The following is an 18,204-nucleotide window of genomic DNA, read 5'->3' as shown; positions in this document are numbered from 1 at the left end:
TTTGCTAGTTTTATTGGAGAGTGTAAATATTCACAAAAAATAATTTGTAACTTATAAATTACTAGCTTTTACCCGCGACTTCGCACGCGTGGAAATAGATTGGAATTTATAGCATCAATGGCTTTATCTTTTGTTACTCCTGCGCATGCGTGAATTTTCAACGCCAATTGGGGCAACACAGATTTATGAATTTTCTACCCCAGTTGGGGTAACGCAATATAGATTATAAATTTTTAATTTCCTTTATTCTATTTTATATTAATTCAAAAGTACTTCAGAATGAATCCGAAAGATCGATTAATTAACAATGTTTAATTTTAAATGTATCGAACACTAAGTAAATAAACAGAATCGTTTGAAATAATAGCCAAAATCATGTTAAGCCTAATCTCACTGGCGTGGGAAAAAAACAGCAACCCTGAATCTTTACTCATTTGGCGATTTTTGGCGGGAAAGTTAATTTTTAATTAATAAACAATTAACCACTCAATTAAACGGAATAAATAGTAGCCTATGTCCTATTCCAGATTATAATCTATCTCTCAGCTAAATTTCATCCAATTCTCTTCAGCCGTTCTGGCGTGATTGACTAACAAACATTCATCCATCCAAACTTTCACATTTATAATAGCAGTATAGATAACAGTATATAAGAAATCACAAAAAAAGTAAAGGTACATCTTATTTATTTAAATCACAAAAAAAGTGTAAATATCACTATTCAGTTTGTGATACTATGACAAATTTTTGAAATGTGATCTTAAAAAACATAATGCATCCATTGCACTGCCATTAGGCCTGGAACGTAATTTTGTTCAAAAATTACCAGCTGTCGAAAACGCTCTTTCGGCATCTACGGTAGTTGGTGGTACTGTTAGCAATGAGCGATATACTTTTTTCAAGTATTTACCTCTAATCCCTCATCTTCAAATAAATCGATTTCTCATCGGATGGTTTTGGATATAGATGATTTCTGTATTGTATTTTGGTTTGCTGAATTTTTTTTATTTATCGCTAATTTCTAATTTTGTTCAAATTCCTTTTCACTATCGATATTAGTGTCATCATAATCTTCGATAACTGTACCGAATTCTTCTGAATGTGGATAGGTTTGTGGGTAAAAAATTTTACTATAAACTTGATCAAATTTGAATTGGTTAATCTCTTTTCTTCTTTTTCATTTCCATTTTTAAAATCATTATAATTATGTAAATACCGTAAGACATTTTCTATTTCGGTATGCCTTTCTTCTGTGTAATTCTTCAGTAGTGATGTGTGCTATTCTTTCAGTGACTGCCACATGAAATTTATTGTTGCATTACCTGTTAATAAATTAGAATCACTCCGACATAATGCCTCAACAGCCAGTTTTATTGGAAGTAGAGCTGATACAGTTCTGGATATTAAGTCGAATTCACTATCTGAAAAATTAATTTGCAGGTTTAAGTCGATTATTGCTTTTTGGATTCAAAAATCGTTCCATTATTAGGAGTAAAAAAATTTCTAGTAAATACCGAAAAAACGGTATTTAAACTTGTGAATACCGATATTACAAAATTGTACAAACGGCTCAAAATACCGGTATTCGGTGTCCCGGTATTGCAATCCCTAATTGGGTCATTCGCTGATCTAGCATTTTAAATAAACTTGCTGCAAAGTCTGCACCAGTGAGCATTCTAAGATAGATAAAATGATATCGCTTGATATATAAATAGATAAATGATAAGATAGATACCGCAGATAAATGTATCACTTATGCATAAAAAAGTATGCTGTCTTATCGATGACATTTAAAATGTAGCACCAGAGCAACCATCAATTTAGTGTCTACGAAATATAATTCCATTCTTAAATTAGATGCTTAAACTATGCATTCAAAAATTTTAGGTCGCATGCATACAATATACGCACGAATACGGTCAAAACCAGTGGGAAAAGGTCTCCTCTAAAGTTTCTCGCATACTTTCAAATAATCGCATACTTTCAGATAATGATTCCTCATCTCCAATAAAATCATGGCTCCTAAATTCAGATTTTTATTTTCAGACTCTCGCACATGAGCGTTTTCTGATTCGCAGTATAATTAAGAAAATTGGTATATATTTTGGAAACCTTTTTATCGACGGATTGAGGTCAAAATTTGTCCAAGAACTACATTTTTAATAAATAGATCACACATAAAATTCCATTTATCTAATTTGTTGCATTTTTGAGTTATCGCGTTTACATGCTTGTGAATGTTCAGACCGACAGACGGTGAACTCGTAGATGGATAAAATTCAAAATTTGATAAGGATATGCACTTTAGATGCTTAAACTACGCACCTCAAATTCCATTTATCTAATTTGTTGCATTTTTGAGTTATCACGTTTACGTGTTTGCGAAAATGCAGACGGTCAATCCCTAGAAAGAATAGACACAAAATTTATTATTGGTCAACATTTTGGATGCTAAATCCATATAACAAATTTTATCTATATATAGCTTTACATTTCGAAGTTATCATGTCCATTTGTAATCTGATAGTCACAATTCCAATGTATGGTTTTCATTCAGAATTTGATTAAAATCTACAAATTTGGCGAAAAGATTATATACAAAATTTCATTACGACGTTTCTGCGCAATCATGTTCAAAAGCAATAATAATAATAATAATAATAATTTTAACAATGCGTTTGTCGGATTTAAAGAGCTCTAAAACGTCAAAATCTCAAATTCGATTTTTTTTTTTTTGGTCGATTAGCGATATTTTCTGATACAAATTTTTTTAAAAAAAGTCCCTCTCGGCAAGCCGGAACTTAAAGATAGATTCCTTTACATCTAAGTTACTATCTAGTAACATAAACTGTTGATGTTAGAAATAGTCAAAACTAGGGTATGAAAATAACTGTTCAGTCCTTAACTTCTAAGATATTACAGTTATCGAAAATCTTTAAATACAAAAGTTAGTTGTTCTTCTAACTGAGGCGCTAATTTGGCTAACTGGATTTATTTTTCTACCTTCAATATTAAAAAAGTTATAGCGAAATTAAAATTTCAACCCCTCACCATCCCCCCCCCCCTTTGAGCTAGATGGACCACTTACGAACTCGTCCGAAATTTTTATATTTCTAACATACCCCGAGTCAGTTAAAATCCAAACGAAATTACTCCAGTTATTCTGTTCACAAAATAACATGAGCAAAGCATTATGCGCGCGCGCGCGCACACGCACACACACACACTTTTGAACGAAGGGTGGTTTTGGGTTCTAAAAACAATAATCAATGAAGAACTGAAGAAATTTTTCTGAAGTCTTGTCATGAAAACCATTGCAATAGATAATCTTCCTATAGGAATCAACCTAAAACCTCTTTCCATGCTAAAACTGCCGTCATTTGTTCTAGATTGTCTTTGCGACTAAAAGCGATACTGATTAAGAAATTGTTTACTTTGCATTTCTTACAGTTCCGGTTTCACAAAGTGAAAGATTGCATACTATCCAGTAGAAACTTCTTAAATTCTTATCATTACTTTCGGTTTCTCAATTGTCGAATTACTACGCCATCAGTTAAATTGTAACACCTGTAGACTTTATTTAAAAAGTAGAGGTACGAGGTAGGTATTAACTTCTCCTGATTTATGAATGAAGAATCTATTCAGGTAATTTTATTTTATTACTACGTACTTCGTTTCATTTTCGTTGTGAAAACTTAAATATGAAAACAAATGTATTGTTTACTGAAATTTCGTTCTTTTTTTTCTTCAATAATTTACTATACGCATTCGATCTTTAATCGCAGCTTCTTTTCCCTTTGCACTTTAAGCAACCAAATGTTTAATAATTATTTATCATAATTTTAATGGCATCAATACTTTTAATGTTTTTTTGAAAACCATGCTAAGAATTTTTATTTCGAATGAAGCCCATAAAAGATAATTCTGATTCAGTTATTGTGGGCCGTCCATATAGAAATTTACAATATATAACATATAGAAATTTACAATATATAAATTTCTATATGGATTTCACAAAACGACTACTAGTATTACTATTAAAAAGAGTAATGCATATAGCATATAATATACAGCATATAATAGTACTTGCTCTTTTTAACTTCCAGAGCACTTCAAAAAACGGACTTAGCATACTTATTTAACATACACAAAATCCATGTGCACAACAGGTATTCAGTGAAATTCGGTCTCAAATCTGCAATCACACGGGTCGAAGCCTGACAGTATACTGCTGGAGACTTCAAACAAACCACCATGAACTTTATTTATTAGCTAATATAAATTAATTGCTTCCAATGTATCACAGCACTACAGATTATTTATAATGTTGAAGATGCAGATTCATCTATATCTATACTTATAAATAAAGCTCAATGTGTGTGTGTGTTGGCGCTCTATAGGCCAGGTCATTTGACATACAGCTACCAAATTTGGTACATGTATACTTTAGAGGTTGGGCATGTGCACCTGGGGTCCCTTTTTTTGAATTTTTAATTAGAATTTTAATTATTAATTAAAAATTAACTTTCCCGCCAAAAAAATCTTTCATTTTCCCCACCGCCAACTTTTCCGCCAAAAAAAATCATCCATTTTCCCCATCCCCAAATGAGTAAGGCTTCAGTTGTTTTTTTTTCTCCCAACAGTAATGAGGCTAGGGTTAACATTTTTCGGCCCATTATTTCAAACGATTCTGTTTATTTTCTTAATGTTTTATGCATTTAAAATTAAAAATTGTTAATTAATCCATGTTTCAGATTCATTCTGAAGTACTTTTGAATTAAAATAACACAGAATAAAGGAAATTAAAAATGTCTAATCTGCATAGCGTTACTCGAACTGGCGTAGAAAAATTCACGCATTTGCGTTACCGTAACTGGCGAAGAAAATTCACGCATGCGCATTGTGTTCTGCTTGTTGACATGACAACCATTATTAACTGATGATTTAAATTATTTTTAGGTTAGTTGCATTCTTTTGTAAGTAAATTGTATTTATGTTAGCTATATTTTTTTTTTTTTTTGTATATGCTTATAGTTTTAAGTACATCGTTTTTCAAGTAGTTTTTTTTTAAACCTGTTTTCGACCGATTATTTTAAACGATTCATTTTATTTTCTTAGTGTTTGATGCATTTAAAATGAAACATTGTTAATTAATCGATCTGTTCATGATGAATCTGAGAAAATTTTATTAACAAATTCTTGAGATATTACATAAATTAAGAAATATATTCTTTAGTGCCCATAAAGTTTAAAAGCTCAGTGACTCTATTATCAGTAATCATATTATTAAAAAAAATGCTTTGTTTCAGTGAAAAATATTGTTATATTAATGGTAGAATAATCGTTTACACTTTAATTTAAAGCATAAATTCTACGAGAGGTAACAGAAAATTAGAGAGATACATATTATGTTATGACTGAAGGCCTTTATAATATTATGAGTGAATTATATGACAATTAAAATTTGAAGTTTTAAAACATTTTGCTGAAGAATCTATAAAAGTTGAAATTGCGTAAAATATTTAATGGTACGACCGGAGTTTAACCCCCTGCTTGGCGCATTAAGATTGATTAGACGAACAGTAAGATTGGCGAACCGGCTGGTCGCCAAAGGCGACTAGTAAGATAATAAGTATATCTCATCTCTGTTAGTACTGTAATTATTTTCTAAAAAAAATTGTTTAAAAAACTGTACTTTTTAGCTTATTTCCATTCGTAAATAATATTCGCGCACAGTTAGCAATTATACATATTGTTTTTTGTTTTTTTTTAATCTTCGGATATAATTTTTGCAAAGAGTTCACACTGATATTTTTTTCCTTCTTTTTTTACCAAGTCTAACACTCAAAGTCTTTTCTATATTTATCTAATATAATGTTATATTATAAATTTTCACTCATATCTTGCTAGATAGCTGAATATATTTACAACATTTCACATGAAAAATAAAAAATTTCCTGAGAAAATAAATAAATGAAGTTTTATTAAAAATGCTTTTCTGCATCATTGTTTTATCTTTCACAAGTTAGCTATTGAAATTGTTCCAGAAATTTTTATAGATATTTTCTGTTTACTTTTATAGATGAAAATAGGCCACATAGATTTCAGTAGAAAAGAGCTTGTTATATTTACCCTTAAAGGAAAATGCAAATAATGATAACAAAGCTTCCTTTGTGAGTTGATAAACTAGTCAAAGCTCAATATCAAAACTCATGCATCCAACAAATTTGTAATTTGGCTATTTCTGTCATTACTTGACAGAAGTGATCAAACTAACATGGATACTGCTGCTTTAAATCAATCAAACTTACTTTCCTAGAATCTACTTAACAAACCACTCGTAAACTACAAGACATAGTAAAATTGCGAATGAAATAAAATTAATATGACCTTTCGGTGACATTCATAGAAGGATCATCTACGATCTTTGGATGAGAAATGGAAGTCTTTTTACAACTTTTAAATAATTAAAGTATAATTAATTTTATTTTAATACCATTAAAATCTGATAAACTCTAAAAAGAATGATATGAAAAACATATGTGTAGGCATTAAAATAAAACTGGTAAATCAAATCTCATAAAAATGTAACAAATTTTAACTCTTTATACACAGAGAGTTAATATTCAGTATGTTGGTGCTTAATGAGTGGTTATTGAAATCAAGGTCAAATAAATAGTAAATAATTAAAAAGTAAATATGCTAAAACATTATACATCAGTACTAAGCACAAAAGTGCTTGCTTATATCAGGTTCTAAACACAAAAGATACATTTCATTTTGCATCAACCCTGTTATTTATTTTACTCATACTTTCAAATAAGGATGTTTTACTTCCAAGAGATAAGAGACAAACTTGTCATAAAAGAAAAAAGAAAAAAATATATAAATAAACATTAAATTTAATAGCAAAATTCTGTTAGATACTTTCTGAGTAATGCTAGTTCTGAAAAATTGCCTAGAATCAAAATTTTATCATACTTAAAATGTATATTATATAATACATTCCTTGAAGGTGCCATAAAATTGATTGTAAAGAAGTCAACTAATAATAAAACATTATAACTATTAATAAATAAAATGAATTTTTGGTAATTACAAATCAACTCTTTTAACATTAAGAATTTATGAAATTTACTATACATTCAAGATATTAACTTGCATTGCATTAATTTGTAATATAAAAACAAATTTATTGATATATATAATTTAACATGTTACCCCGAATTCTTATGTAAGCAATCTAATAATATTTCATTTAAATTTTGACTTGTTAAGAGAATCTATTATTATTTCTCAGCAATTTGATACAGTTTCAACACTTGTGTAAATCTGAAGCACTTAAATGGCTGTAATTTATTAGGCATGAATTTCAAACAATTCTAAGAACCTCAACTTTTAAAATTCTAGCCTCTTCATATACTATGCAAATTTCACGATCGTTATATATCCAATGCGCCAGAAAATCAGCCCTCTATTACATAAGTATAAGGTCTGTAGTTCAAATATTTGTGCTAGGAACTTTGCTTTCCTTACTTTATGAAATTCTGGAAAACAAATATATCACAATTTTACAAATTAATACAATTGAATATTTAACTTTGTTTTTTTTTTTTTTTAAAAACCATCAGTTTGTTATTTTTGTAACTGCTCTCCAAAAAAATCAAACAGATGACTTTTTTTTTTCTGACGATAAAAGTTTCTGTTTATAAAATTCACACTATGTTAATTGCCTTAAAATGAACAACTTCTTAACTAAATGCTAATATAAATCTGATTTTTTTTTTTTTTTTTTTTTTGACAGAGAGATATTATGAAAATAAACTTTTTCAAACAGGATTAACTATTCAAATTAATAATTTGTAAAATCATGATACATCTACTTTTAGAATAATATACAACCTAAGGATCAAATTTATCAGCAATGAGAATCAATCTAGAACACTGCATTTATACAACAAAACATTTATATACTAGGCCATGGGTTACATGATAAAGGGAAAATATACAAAGTATAAAAATACATCCAAGAAACAAAAAGGGTATATAAATACAAACTTAATATTTTTTTATTTTTCTATCAAACTACACCTTACAAATTACATCTGCATAAGTTCTAGCCATGATATAAATACAAATTAATGGAACCAGTGAGTGAACATAAATAGATCCTATCACTGGATGCAGTAAGGATTAAAATTGTACTATCAAATAATTCGTTTACAACATAAATTTTTATGCCCCATTTATAAAAGATTCTATTAATCCAAGAATTTCCTGTATACTTTTTCCATCAAAATAAAGTACATGCCAAATAAAATTTCAAATAACTTTAAAGGCAAGATCTTTTTTCTGGTTACATGAAACTTTGATTCGAAATTTCTTCTTACAGGCAGATAAATATAATAACATTTTAATTGGCGAGAGAAATCTACTTGTCATCCTAGATGATTCATTCCTGGCATATAGTAAATAATATCTGAAAATCAAATTTTTTTTAAGGGCATTTTTCCCAACCGATTGAAACCAAAATTCGATACAAAACTACACTTAGTTACAAAACCCCATACCAAGTTTGGTATATTTAAGTCATTGCATTTTTGAGCTATCGTGTACGTATTTCTGAAAGTACAGACAGTCAAACCCTAATTAAATTTTCCTCAAAATGTGATAAGTGTCTATAATATAGATCTGCGATATGTATACCAAATTTTATCCATCTAGCACGTTTTTTGTAGTTATTATCTTACCTTATATTTGAATATCTGGACGGATAAAACTCAAAATTCGACAGAAATTCACAACTTTGGCGCAAAGACTATACCAAATTTCAAGTGTATAGCTCAAAGTATTTTTGAGTTTGTCACTGACAGAAAGGCCTTTTTCAAACCCAGGGAGGTCTAAAACTAGAAAATTTGTTGTAATCTCAAGTTAAAATTTTTTGAATTGCTATAGTTTCTCCATACTATGTATATGAGAGAGTAAAAATATTCATTGTACATAAAAGACATTTTCATACCTATTTGTATTTATAAGTAGCAATTCATATGAATTAGCGTTTTCTAGATAAGGTCAGAGGTGACTTATCAGTTGTAAAGTTAATAGTATTAAAAAAAATACTTTTTATGAATTTAGATAGTTTTTTTCACATTTAATTTTTTTAAAAATTCTTTAAATTTAAGAGACATTAAATTGTTTGCATTTCAAATACATCAAATAGCTAGTATTTAATTTATTAATTAAACATATTAAATTTAGTTACATTAAAAAGTTATCCTTACAAGAATGTTAAAAACCCGGGGGGGGGGACCTCGAAATGAGGATCAGATGCTTCCAGTATGGTGGTTGGATCTCGCCACCCTGCAGGGTACACTAATAGGTAGGGGATCTGGCTCCTCCCATCGATGACGGGACGTACTTCCTTCGGGAAGGGTTGTACCGTGGCCGGTGACGGCCGTTAGGACTCAGTTCCCGCCAATGTTGTTGTTGCAGAAGTCCAGTCATTCAGTTTTATGGTTTAAATCTGTGTGCCTTCGGGCGGGTCGGAGAGTTAGATGGTTGACTTACAAGAATGTTAAAATCATTATTTATCAAATATAAATAGATGAGCTTCCTTTAGACAGGAAGATCTTATTCAATTAGCAGGGTAAGTCTAGCCCAAAAATGTATATGAAATGGCACACACAGGATATATTTTATTATACATTAAAAATGCATGTACTTCAATTTTGCATGAACTTCAATTCTTTCCATTAAAATTTTAAGAGCTGCAAACACTTAAAACCCTTTTTTTAAAATTTAATAATGTACCATATTGCTCTGTGTTTTTAAGTATTATTTCAGCTGTTTCATATCCAATTATATTTATCCTATTTGTTGTGCGATTTTTCAACCCCCTTTTAAAATTTATTTAAATTTACTCTGACCATCAATCACTTGATACAGAAAAAGTAAACAAATATTACAAGAAAAAAAAATGCAAATTTTTAAAATACCTGTAATAGAAACTACAGTTTGATGTATAAACTGTCACTATATTAGAAGAATATAACAGAAAAGACCTGACAAATAATTAAAGGAACTCTTTTATAACCATAGCTATTTTATGAATTAAATAAAAAAACTGATAAAAATAAAAGTATAGTTCAGAACTAATAAATATTGTTTTCAAGTAACCTATGATACATACCATACAAATTAAAAAGTATAGATCAATTATTATTTATCTTCATAAATTCTTTAAATACTATATTTAAATAAAGAAGTATCTTAATATTTCAATCACCCACATATTTATTCATATACAAGTTCACATGAAAAGAAATATACAAAATAAGAATTGTAAACTGAATAAGAATTTTAAGTTTTTTTAAAATTGAAAATGAAGCAATCATGAAACAAGACATGCCTATAATAATTATTAATAGAAATATAAAGTAAAATAGTAATGAAAATGTATACTTTAAATTACCTGTAAATAAGCTAAACGATATTTTTAAAGAAAACACATTAAAAAATAAAAATATACATTCCTAAGCAATTTTGACTGTTCAGTCGCTTTAGAAACTACAGTTTAATAATTGGTTTGGCCTCTTCTTTAAGCTATTTATTTTTGAATAGTTCAAAATCATTTTAAATTAATATAAGAAATGAAAGAAATACAATTAATAAGTGCCAATTGTTTTTCCCTGCTGTCTGCTACAAAAACACAGTTACAGCTACAATACGAGCTATTCTTTACCTAAAATAATCTTAAATTAAATTTAATAGAATAATTAATATGAGAGTATTTAATATAATAAAAATCTAATGTTATGAAATCTGAAAGAAATGCGATATTCTGTATGCGTTACAACCTTCGAGTGTCTTCTTTTTTCGTTTTTTTTCATCTTTTCAATTATTTGTTATTGAGAGGGAAATTGAGTCAGGATCATTCTCAGAACAGTATAACTTGTTCAATGTTTGGCAACACATTAATCTCCGATTATTTTGTTTACAAATATGTTCTCGCTAATGTTTGTATAGGTCTATCACTCCTTTGGCATGTGATTTAGCAGGTGTATTATACTTTAAGACTCGTTAAAGTAAGTATATTTAAATGGCATATTCCAAGATCCATGATAAATGCTTAAGGAATCTGGTTGCCTTTTCTTATCATTTGTTTGTACTCGTGATTATTGTAAACTTCCCGTTCTTGTTTTCCTCTATTGGTTACTTTGTTTTTCTCATTTTGTCCGCAAAATTGTTTTGTGTGCGTAGTGCAGCAGAGCTTTTCTGAATGTTAATTATTTCATTTTTGTTTCCAGTTCTCCGATTTTCTATAGACAGAAATACAAATTATTTGCAACTTGACAATCTGATATTTTTTATTAATATATTTATTTTATTTATCTTTATTTTAATTAATTTTTTTATGTATCTGCAACAGCATTTTCTTCTCTAATTGAAATTTTCTGTCTTTCATATAAGTTTTAATTTAACATAAGATTTAACAAATTACATTTTTGTCATTCTAATAATATAATTAATTTCTCTGCTTGGTGAAAAATATTTTTATTGATAGATAGTTTTAATGATCATGAGAAATACTAAATGACAAGTTCATGGCAAATATTCTTGCTGCTTTGTATTTTAAAAACAGCTTTAAAAAAAGAAACCTTTGTCTTTCTGAATATACCATCGAAGATTCTGTCTGCTGATGCCTAATATCAGGATGCTGGTGTTGAAGTTGTTTTGTATGTTTATGTCTAAATTATGATTTATTACCTGTTCTACTTATATTTGATTTGCATACATTCATGATTATTAAGCATTATTTTTATGTCGTAATTTAAACCAATTTTTACAGCCATGTCTAACATGAATCCCAGCAAACCTATTACTAATTTGAGGGAGCCTGCACTGATGTGCAAAAATGGATGTGGCTTTTTTGGGAATCCTGAATGGCTTGGTTATTGTTCAATATGTCATCGTGAAATGAACCAGAAAGTAAAACCTGAACGATCTTCCAAAGTTTCATCTAAAAAGTAAGTGTTTTTGTTATTTTTTTTGTGAATTAATTTTACTATTAATAATAGCAATATATTTTTCAATATTTGTGTGTTAATGTGAAGAACTGCTTACTCACTTGGCGAGTTTCTATTAGTATTTTTTATTTCAATTATGATATCCAAACCAATTTTTGAACTCAATAGGAGAATACATCAAGTGGGCAATTTTAAAAGCATTAGACAATTCTTCACTTTCTCTTACTTCTATCTTGATTTTGATACTGTTATAATTTTTGTAACATATATTTCTTAATGAGATTTTCTTTTGTCTGAAATTAAATTTGTTGAAATATTATTTTTCTGAAGTTGTTGCTATAAGATTTAATGACACAAAAGTTACATTAAATTTGCAGAGTGCAGAGAAGCTACAGTGATGTTCAAGACAGTTCAATAAGTTTAGGATTTTCAAAATTTGAAGAAAAGAAGAAGCAACAGTCTGAAAAAAGATCTAAAACTATTAAAAGTATCATAAAAAGAGGGCATACTGCTAAAGGTAAGATTTTTTCTTTTTGAAAGTTGTTAGTTTTTATCATTTAATTTAGCAAATATACAGTCTGTCTATTTTAAGAGTAGCATCTTATTATTGTATTTAAAAAAGCATATTATAGACATAGACAAACATAAGAGCATAGATAAACTAATAGTTTATATTTGAGAGAATCCTGACTTTTAACTCAAATAGAAAGGCCAGATGTTTCAAATACATTAAAATTTAGCACAATAACCAAATCACATTTTTCCTTTTTATTTTTTTAATAAATGATAATTTTTTTCAGAATGAAGATAATGAATTGCAATTACAAATAGATGTTAATCGTATGAATATGTAATAGTTCGGAATTTTTTAAAAAATGACCAGATTTATATTATTTAGTTTTTTAAAGAATTGTTTTATTGTAAGTATTTATATCTTTCTTATTCTAACATAATATTGCTTAAAATAAAATAATTCAAGATATATTTTAAAATTTACAGTACCAGCTTTTGTAGGTTTAGCTAATTTTAACCATTTCCTTTTTAATAAAATCATTAATAAAAAAATTAATAAAATTAGTTATAAAGAATTGAATTTTTTTTCATTGTATTATTTTTTTATCAAAGAAATTGTCATTTCATTTCTATTTTTAAAAAAAATGCCATGACCACAAGGATTGAAGATGAATTAGAAATTGATTTTTGTTAAGTGATAGAATTTACTTGAAAATTAGAAATGATTTAGAAAATTGTCATCTTTATAAAAATACTCATGACTAATTTAATAATTCTTTCTTAAATACAAATAAAATCTTGCGTCTCAAGTTTGCTTTTCTTGCTACTTTTATGTTTAAATGTCTGAAAAGAAGAAGAAAAGGAGAAAAATTCCTATGAGGATATTCTAATTACCAGTACTTTTTTTTATTAGGGAAGGGGGTGGGTTTACTTTTGTATTAATCATTAAAGGTGTAATTTTATTCTATTGATTATGTTTGTCAGTGATATGCTATTAAATTCTAAAGTTTGCCAAGCCACTAGCAACCACTTGCAAATTTTAAATTATTCAAATCTATTAAGCACACTTCTGAATAATTCAACTATTAGAAATGAATTGATTCCTATTTAAAAGTATTTGCAAATTTCTAAATGATGCCTGGAATTTTTAGAATTAATTATGCAGATCAAGGAATAACTAACTTAATTACAAAGAAAGAAACTCAATATTTTCGATTCATTTATGATCAAAAGTTTGATTACTTTGTTTTTTACTCTATCTAAGATTAATTGTTTAAAATCTCATCTCATCAATCATCTACAAAGAATTTGTATCATATTGATGAATATTATAAGTGTTTAATATTTCAAGAATGTATTCTCTGTGATCCACTATGCTCTTACTTTGTTTAGATATATTATTTACTATATATAACTGATAATTGGAATTTAAAAAAAAAAAAAAATCCCTTGTATTTTAGAAAGCACAAGTCAGTCTCCATCCAGGGATCTGTATCTAATTAGTGAAGATTTACTACAAAATAAAGATGTAAAGGAATCAGTTGCAAAAGATATATCCAAACAAATCCACAAGACTCTTGAAATAATGACCAAGTATTATGATAAATCAATTGATGAACAATCTGAAGTTGTTCAAGAATTCTATAATTTTATGTTCAATCGATGTGAAACACATCCAGCATATCAAGGTATGTATCAAAGATGAAAATGTAATTCTTTTATGAGATATTTAGGAAATTTGCTTATAAAAATATTAAATTTTAACAATTATTATAATTAAAAATAATTGATTATTATTTATTAAATGTCTGACGTGAAATTTTACTATATATTTGCAAGTTGAAATTAAGTAATGAAATGTTTTACTGTTTTTCTATAAAAATTTCATTGCACGTATTTCAGGTTTTTTTTTTTTTTTTTGTATTATATTATACAGTAATTTTTGTTTAGACATAATTTAGTTCATGATGTAATATATTTGTATCTCATGAAAAAAATATTTTTTTTGTTTATGTTAAAATTTTTAAGAAAAAAATTAAAATAAATAAGTATTAGATAAAACAAGTAGGATAATAAAATATTTTTTGCGATGTATTTTGCATTCTTTGAAATTTCTATTTGTTATTTATAATCTTTTTATGTCTTGATCTTAATATTTGAAAGTTATGGAATATAATTCTATTTTGAATAATTGGGTAGATATATTTTAAAAACTCTTATTGATGAATTTTAATTTTTTTATAATTATAAATGAAAAAAAAATTGTTCAAATCATTTGTCTTCTTATTAGATATGAGTTCAGAGCAAATTGACCAGTTGATGGATAAAATTGAAGAAGTATTAATGAGTCATTTACAAAAGAATGTGTCACATCAAATTTCCTCTGAATATGAAGAAAAAGATCTTGCCTTGCAAAAACGCATCAGAAGTCTTCATTTCATAACTTCTCAGCATTTAGGTTTAAATATTACAGAAAGTAGTCCTGAGGTTCGGGATCTTATTGACAAAGCAATTGCAGGTAAATTTATTTTCTATCTTCCTTCAAACTATAAAGCTTTGCTAACTCCGTATTATTTTCAAATTGATAAAAAAAATTTACATTGTTTTTGTTTTATGTATGTTATTAAGTTTTCAATATTATCTTCCAGATATTATTCAGTTGGACTCTAAGGTAGCACCCCAGCAAAAAATCAAATGTATTGTTAGCTGTAGTGAAAGTATTTTTAATATCATTAAGTTGTGTCAAGGAGTTACTGCTAGTGCTGATGAGTTTTTGCCAGCTCTTGTTTACATTGTTTTAAAGGCGAATCCACCTCTTTTACAGTCTAATATAAAGTATATTACAAGCTTTAGTATTCCAACAAGGCTTCGAAGTGGTGAAGGAGCATACTATTTTACTAATTTGGTGAGTTTTTCTTATTAGATGTAAGCATAACTTTATTTTATAAAATTAAAGTTTTCTTCTTTTTTTCTTTCTAAGGATTATGAAAGTTTGGATGAATAATAACTGAAATTTTTTATTAAATAGTTAGAAATTATTTGCAGTAACTGCACTTTGAATTTCTTTATTCTAAACAGCACGAATTTAGAATAACTTGCGTGGAGTATTTCATGAAAATGTCAAGGATTTAATAATCTATGATTGCAATTGAAAAGGTTTTTTAAAAAATTAAGCTGCATTTTCATATTGATTTTTATTGTGTAATATTTTTCAGTAAAAAAATCTTATTAATAGACCTTAATTCTTTCATAATATGATGATGGAATTGTAAAGTTACTCATTAATTTAAATATTTCAAATGGCAGTTTTTCAGTTCTTTATTTCTTTTTTTAGTGTTGTGCTGTTGCATTTATTGAAGACCTAACTGGTGAGTCACTGAATATGAATGAAGATGAATTTCAGCGCTATTTATCTGGAGAAGTTCCTTTGACTCACTCAGATCAAAATGCTTCAGCTTGTGAAGGGCTGCGTGTTATGACACAAAATTTGATCACTCTGAATGAAATGCAAGAAAAGAATACTCAGGTTTTAAGTGACATGTTTAGTCTACGGGAAGACATGATCAAATTTCAGGTAAATTTATTTTTATGAATTTAACATATGAACTATTTTTCTGCTGAATGTTCCCTGACTTTCAAGTAAGAAATAAAAATTTATAAAAATATTTTTTAACTAGACTATTTCTTAAACCATGAGCTGTGAACCCAAGCAAAGTGATATAGACAAATTCAAAAAATTTTATGAATTTGAGTAAAAGAAAATCTGTAAAAATAATAATAATAATAATTTGAATTTGCAATCACGAATTTCAAGTTATAAGGCGAGAACATTATTTTTTTTTTAAGTCACGTGGTATCACAGAAAAATATTGTGTTCTCACATGACTCATATTTTGCAATCGCCAACATTTAGAAAAGTTATGGGTTTTGACTGTCTTAAAATTAAACAAATTTTAAAATTTTATTTTCTCAGGGCCAGAATTTTTTTCGTGAAAAACCAGTTTAAACTGCTTTTAAACAATCATGCGCCTATCAGATTACGCATGCATTGATATTTAGAAAACAGTGTCCCCCCCCCCCATCTTAAAATAGTTTGCGCTCCAAAACTTTTATTTGCCAGCTAGAAAAATTTAAAGTAAAAAAAAAATTATATATATATATATAAATAAATTTCAACAGCTGTCTTCTTTGTTTTGGGTTCATTCCCATTTTCTTCCCTGTGCTTCTTTGAGCAATAACTTCTTACGACCCTGCCCTTTATTATTTAGACAGAAGAATTAGGTACATGGCGGACATTCACTTCTAGTTATAACTTTTTGTTGGAGATAAGTCTCCAAATGTCATCTTTCTTAATCATTTTCTAATAACCCTAAATGCAAAATTTGGATGCCTCACATCCACTTTTCTCTGGCTATGCATTTTGATGCTTCAAAAAACCCGAAACAAAAACAACATCATGTTCTTACATGATAAAAAACTGTAACATGTTAGAATTCAAAATAATGAGCAACTTATGTACATGTGAAGTGAAAAAAATTCTGATGTACTTCATTGTTCCAGTAATTATACTATTGATTGCTGAATTATCATTAATGTTTATATACGTGAATGCATAATTATTTTAATGGATTTTTTTTTCATCTAGGAAACCTTACTGAAATGCAAACCTGTGTCTCCATTAATTATTAATCCTACTCCATATACTGTTCCTAGAAATACAGATATGAGCCTCATTCCTGAAGTACTTCGAAGCCGTGTTGTTTTTGGTCCCACCGAAGACATTCTTGTTGACATAGAATTTAAAAATGGCGATTCAGAATCCTTGAATAAAGAAAGATCCGAATGCTTAATGAGTTCTTCCGTTAATATGCAAGCAGATCAAACACAATCAGATACTAAAGATGATTTAATGTCTGATTTATGCAGTATTCCAAATAGCAATGAGTGTAATTCAGATGCTAAAAGTAATACAAGTACTTTTTCTCCGTTGCAAAATCTTCAAGTCCTACTGCCTTCTCAAAAGCATCAAGGTGATGAAAGTAACAGTTCATCGGCTGAAATTTCCACTTCCCATCATAATCCTTATCCTTTACCTATTCATAATTTTAGTCAGCCTGTTGTAAATATTCAAGACTTGCAATATCCTACCGATTTGATTCCTGAAATGAAAGAGGAGGATGAATCTTCAGAATTTGGGCCCTTTGAAGGTTGTGATTTGACAGAGACAAATACCAATCAGCTGATTGATCCATTATTACCTGAAGCTGGTTTCATGGAAGAAAGCTTGAATCTACCCCCTCCATTACAACCTGTTGTAGTTCAGAGTGTAAATACTGATATAGGTAATAATAAAAAATGACTGTAATTACAATTGTATAACTTTTAAAAAATTTGAATTTTATGTTAAATTTGGAAGTCATTATTTTTAGTGATAATATTTATTTCATTGTTCCTGTTTATAAAATTTCACATACATGTAGTTTGTACAAAACACTGGGAAATTAGTTTACTTGTTTTCTGTGATTTTAGATTCCATATAATTCTTGTTTAGTATGTATAATATATAATTGGAATTTACGGTAGCAGTTTATTTGTTTTGAAAAAAGAATCTATAATAAATTGTTTGATTATTTATTTTTGTTTTAGTAAAAAATAGTTAGTTTTA

General features: G+C 28.0%; 2 protein-coding genes across 4 annotated transcripts in view; one reads left to right on the top strand and one right to left on the bottom strand.

Moving 5' to 3' along the window:
- Window positions 1-10,702, bottom strand: part of LOC129971548 (U11/U12 small nuclear ribonucleoprotein 25 kDa protein-like) — a 24,257-nt gene extending 13,555 nt beyond the window's left edge. Inside the window, exon 1 of the mRNA XM_056085420.1 lies at window positions 10,472-10,702. The gene's annotated coding sequence lies outside the window, so the exon portion shown is untranslated. The remainder of the gene's footprint in view (window positions 1-10,471) is intronic.
- LOC129971547 (rab5 GDP/GTP exchange factor-like) lies at window positions 3,528-18,204 on the top strand. Of its 3 annotated transcripts, none has more exons than XM_056085419.1 (8): window positions 3,528-3,645; window positions 11,849-12,026; window positions 12,404-12,543; window positions 14,000-14,227; window positions 14,830-15,057; window positions 15,188-15,444; window positions 15,874-16,113; window positions 17,185-18,204. In XM_056085419.1, exons 2-8 carry the CDS (start codon window positions 11,851-11,853, stop codon window positions 17,896-17,898), a joined length of 1,983 nt encoding a protein of 660 aa, XP_055941394.1. In that variant the 5' UTR covers window positions 3,528-3,645; window positions 11,849-11,850; the 3' UTR covers window positions 17,899-18,204. The 3 variants fall into 3 exon arrangements, with proteins under 3 accessions (XP_055941394.1, XP_055941393.1, XP_055941392.1); XM_056085418.1 differs by lacking the exon at window positions 3,528-3,645 and adding an exon at window positions 10,933-11,084; XM_056085417.1 differs by lacking the exon at window positions 3,528-3,645 and adding an exon at window positions 11,475-11,735.

This window comes from Argiope bruennichi, chromosome 6 (assembly GCF_947563725.1).
Source record: "Argiope bruennichi chromosome 6, qqArgBrue1.1, whole genome shotgun sequence".
Taxonomy (NCBI): domain Eukaryota; kingdom Metazoa; phylum Arthropoda; class Arachnida; order Araneae; family Araneidae; genus Argiope; species Argiope bruennichi.
Note: the sequence above shows the minus strand (reverse complement) of the source record. Positions and strands in the feature narration are given on the sequence as shown.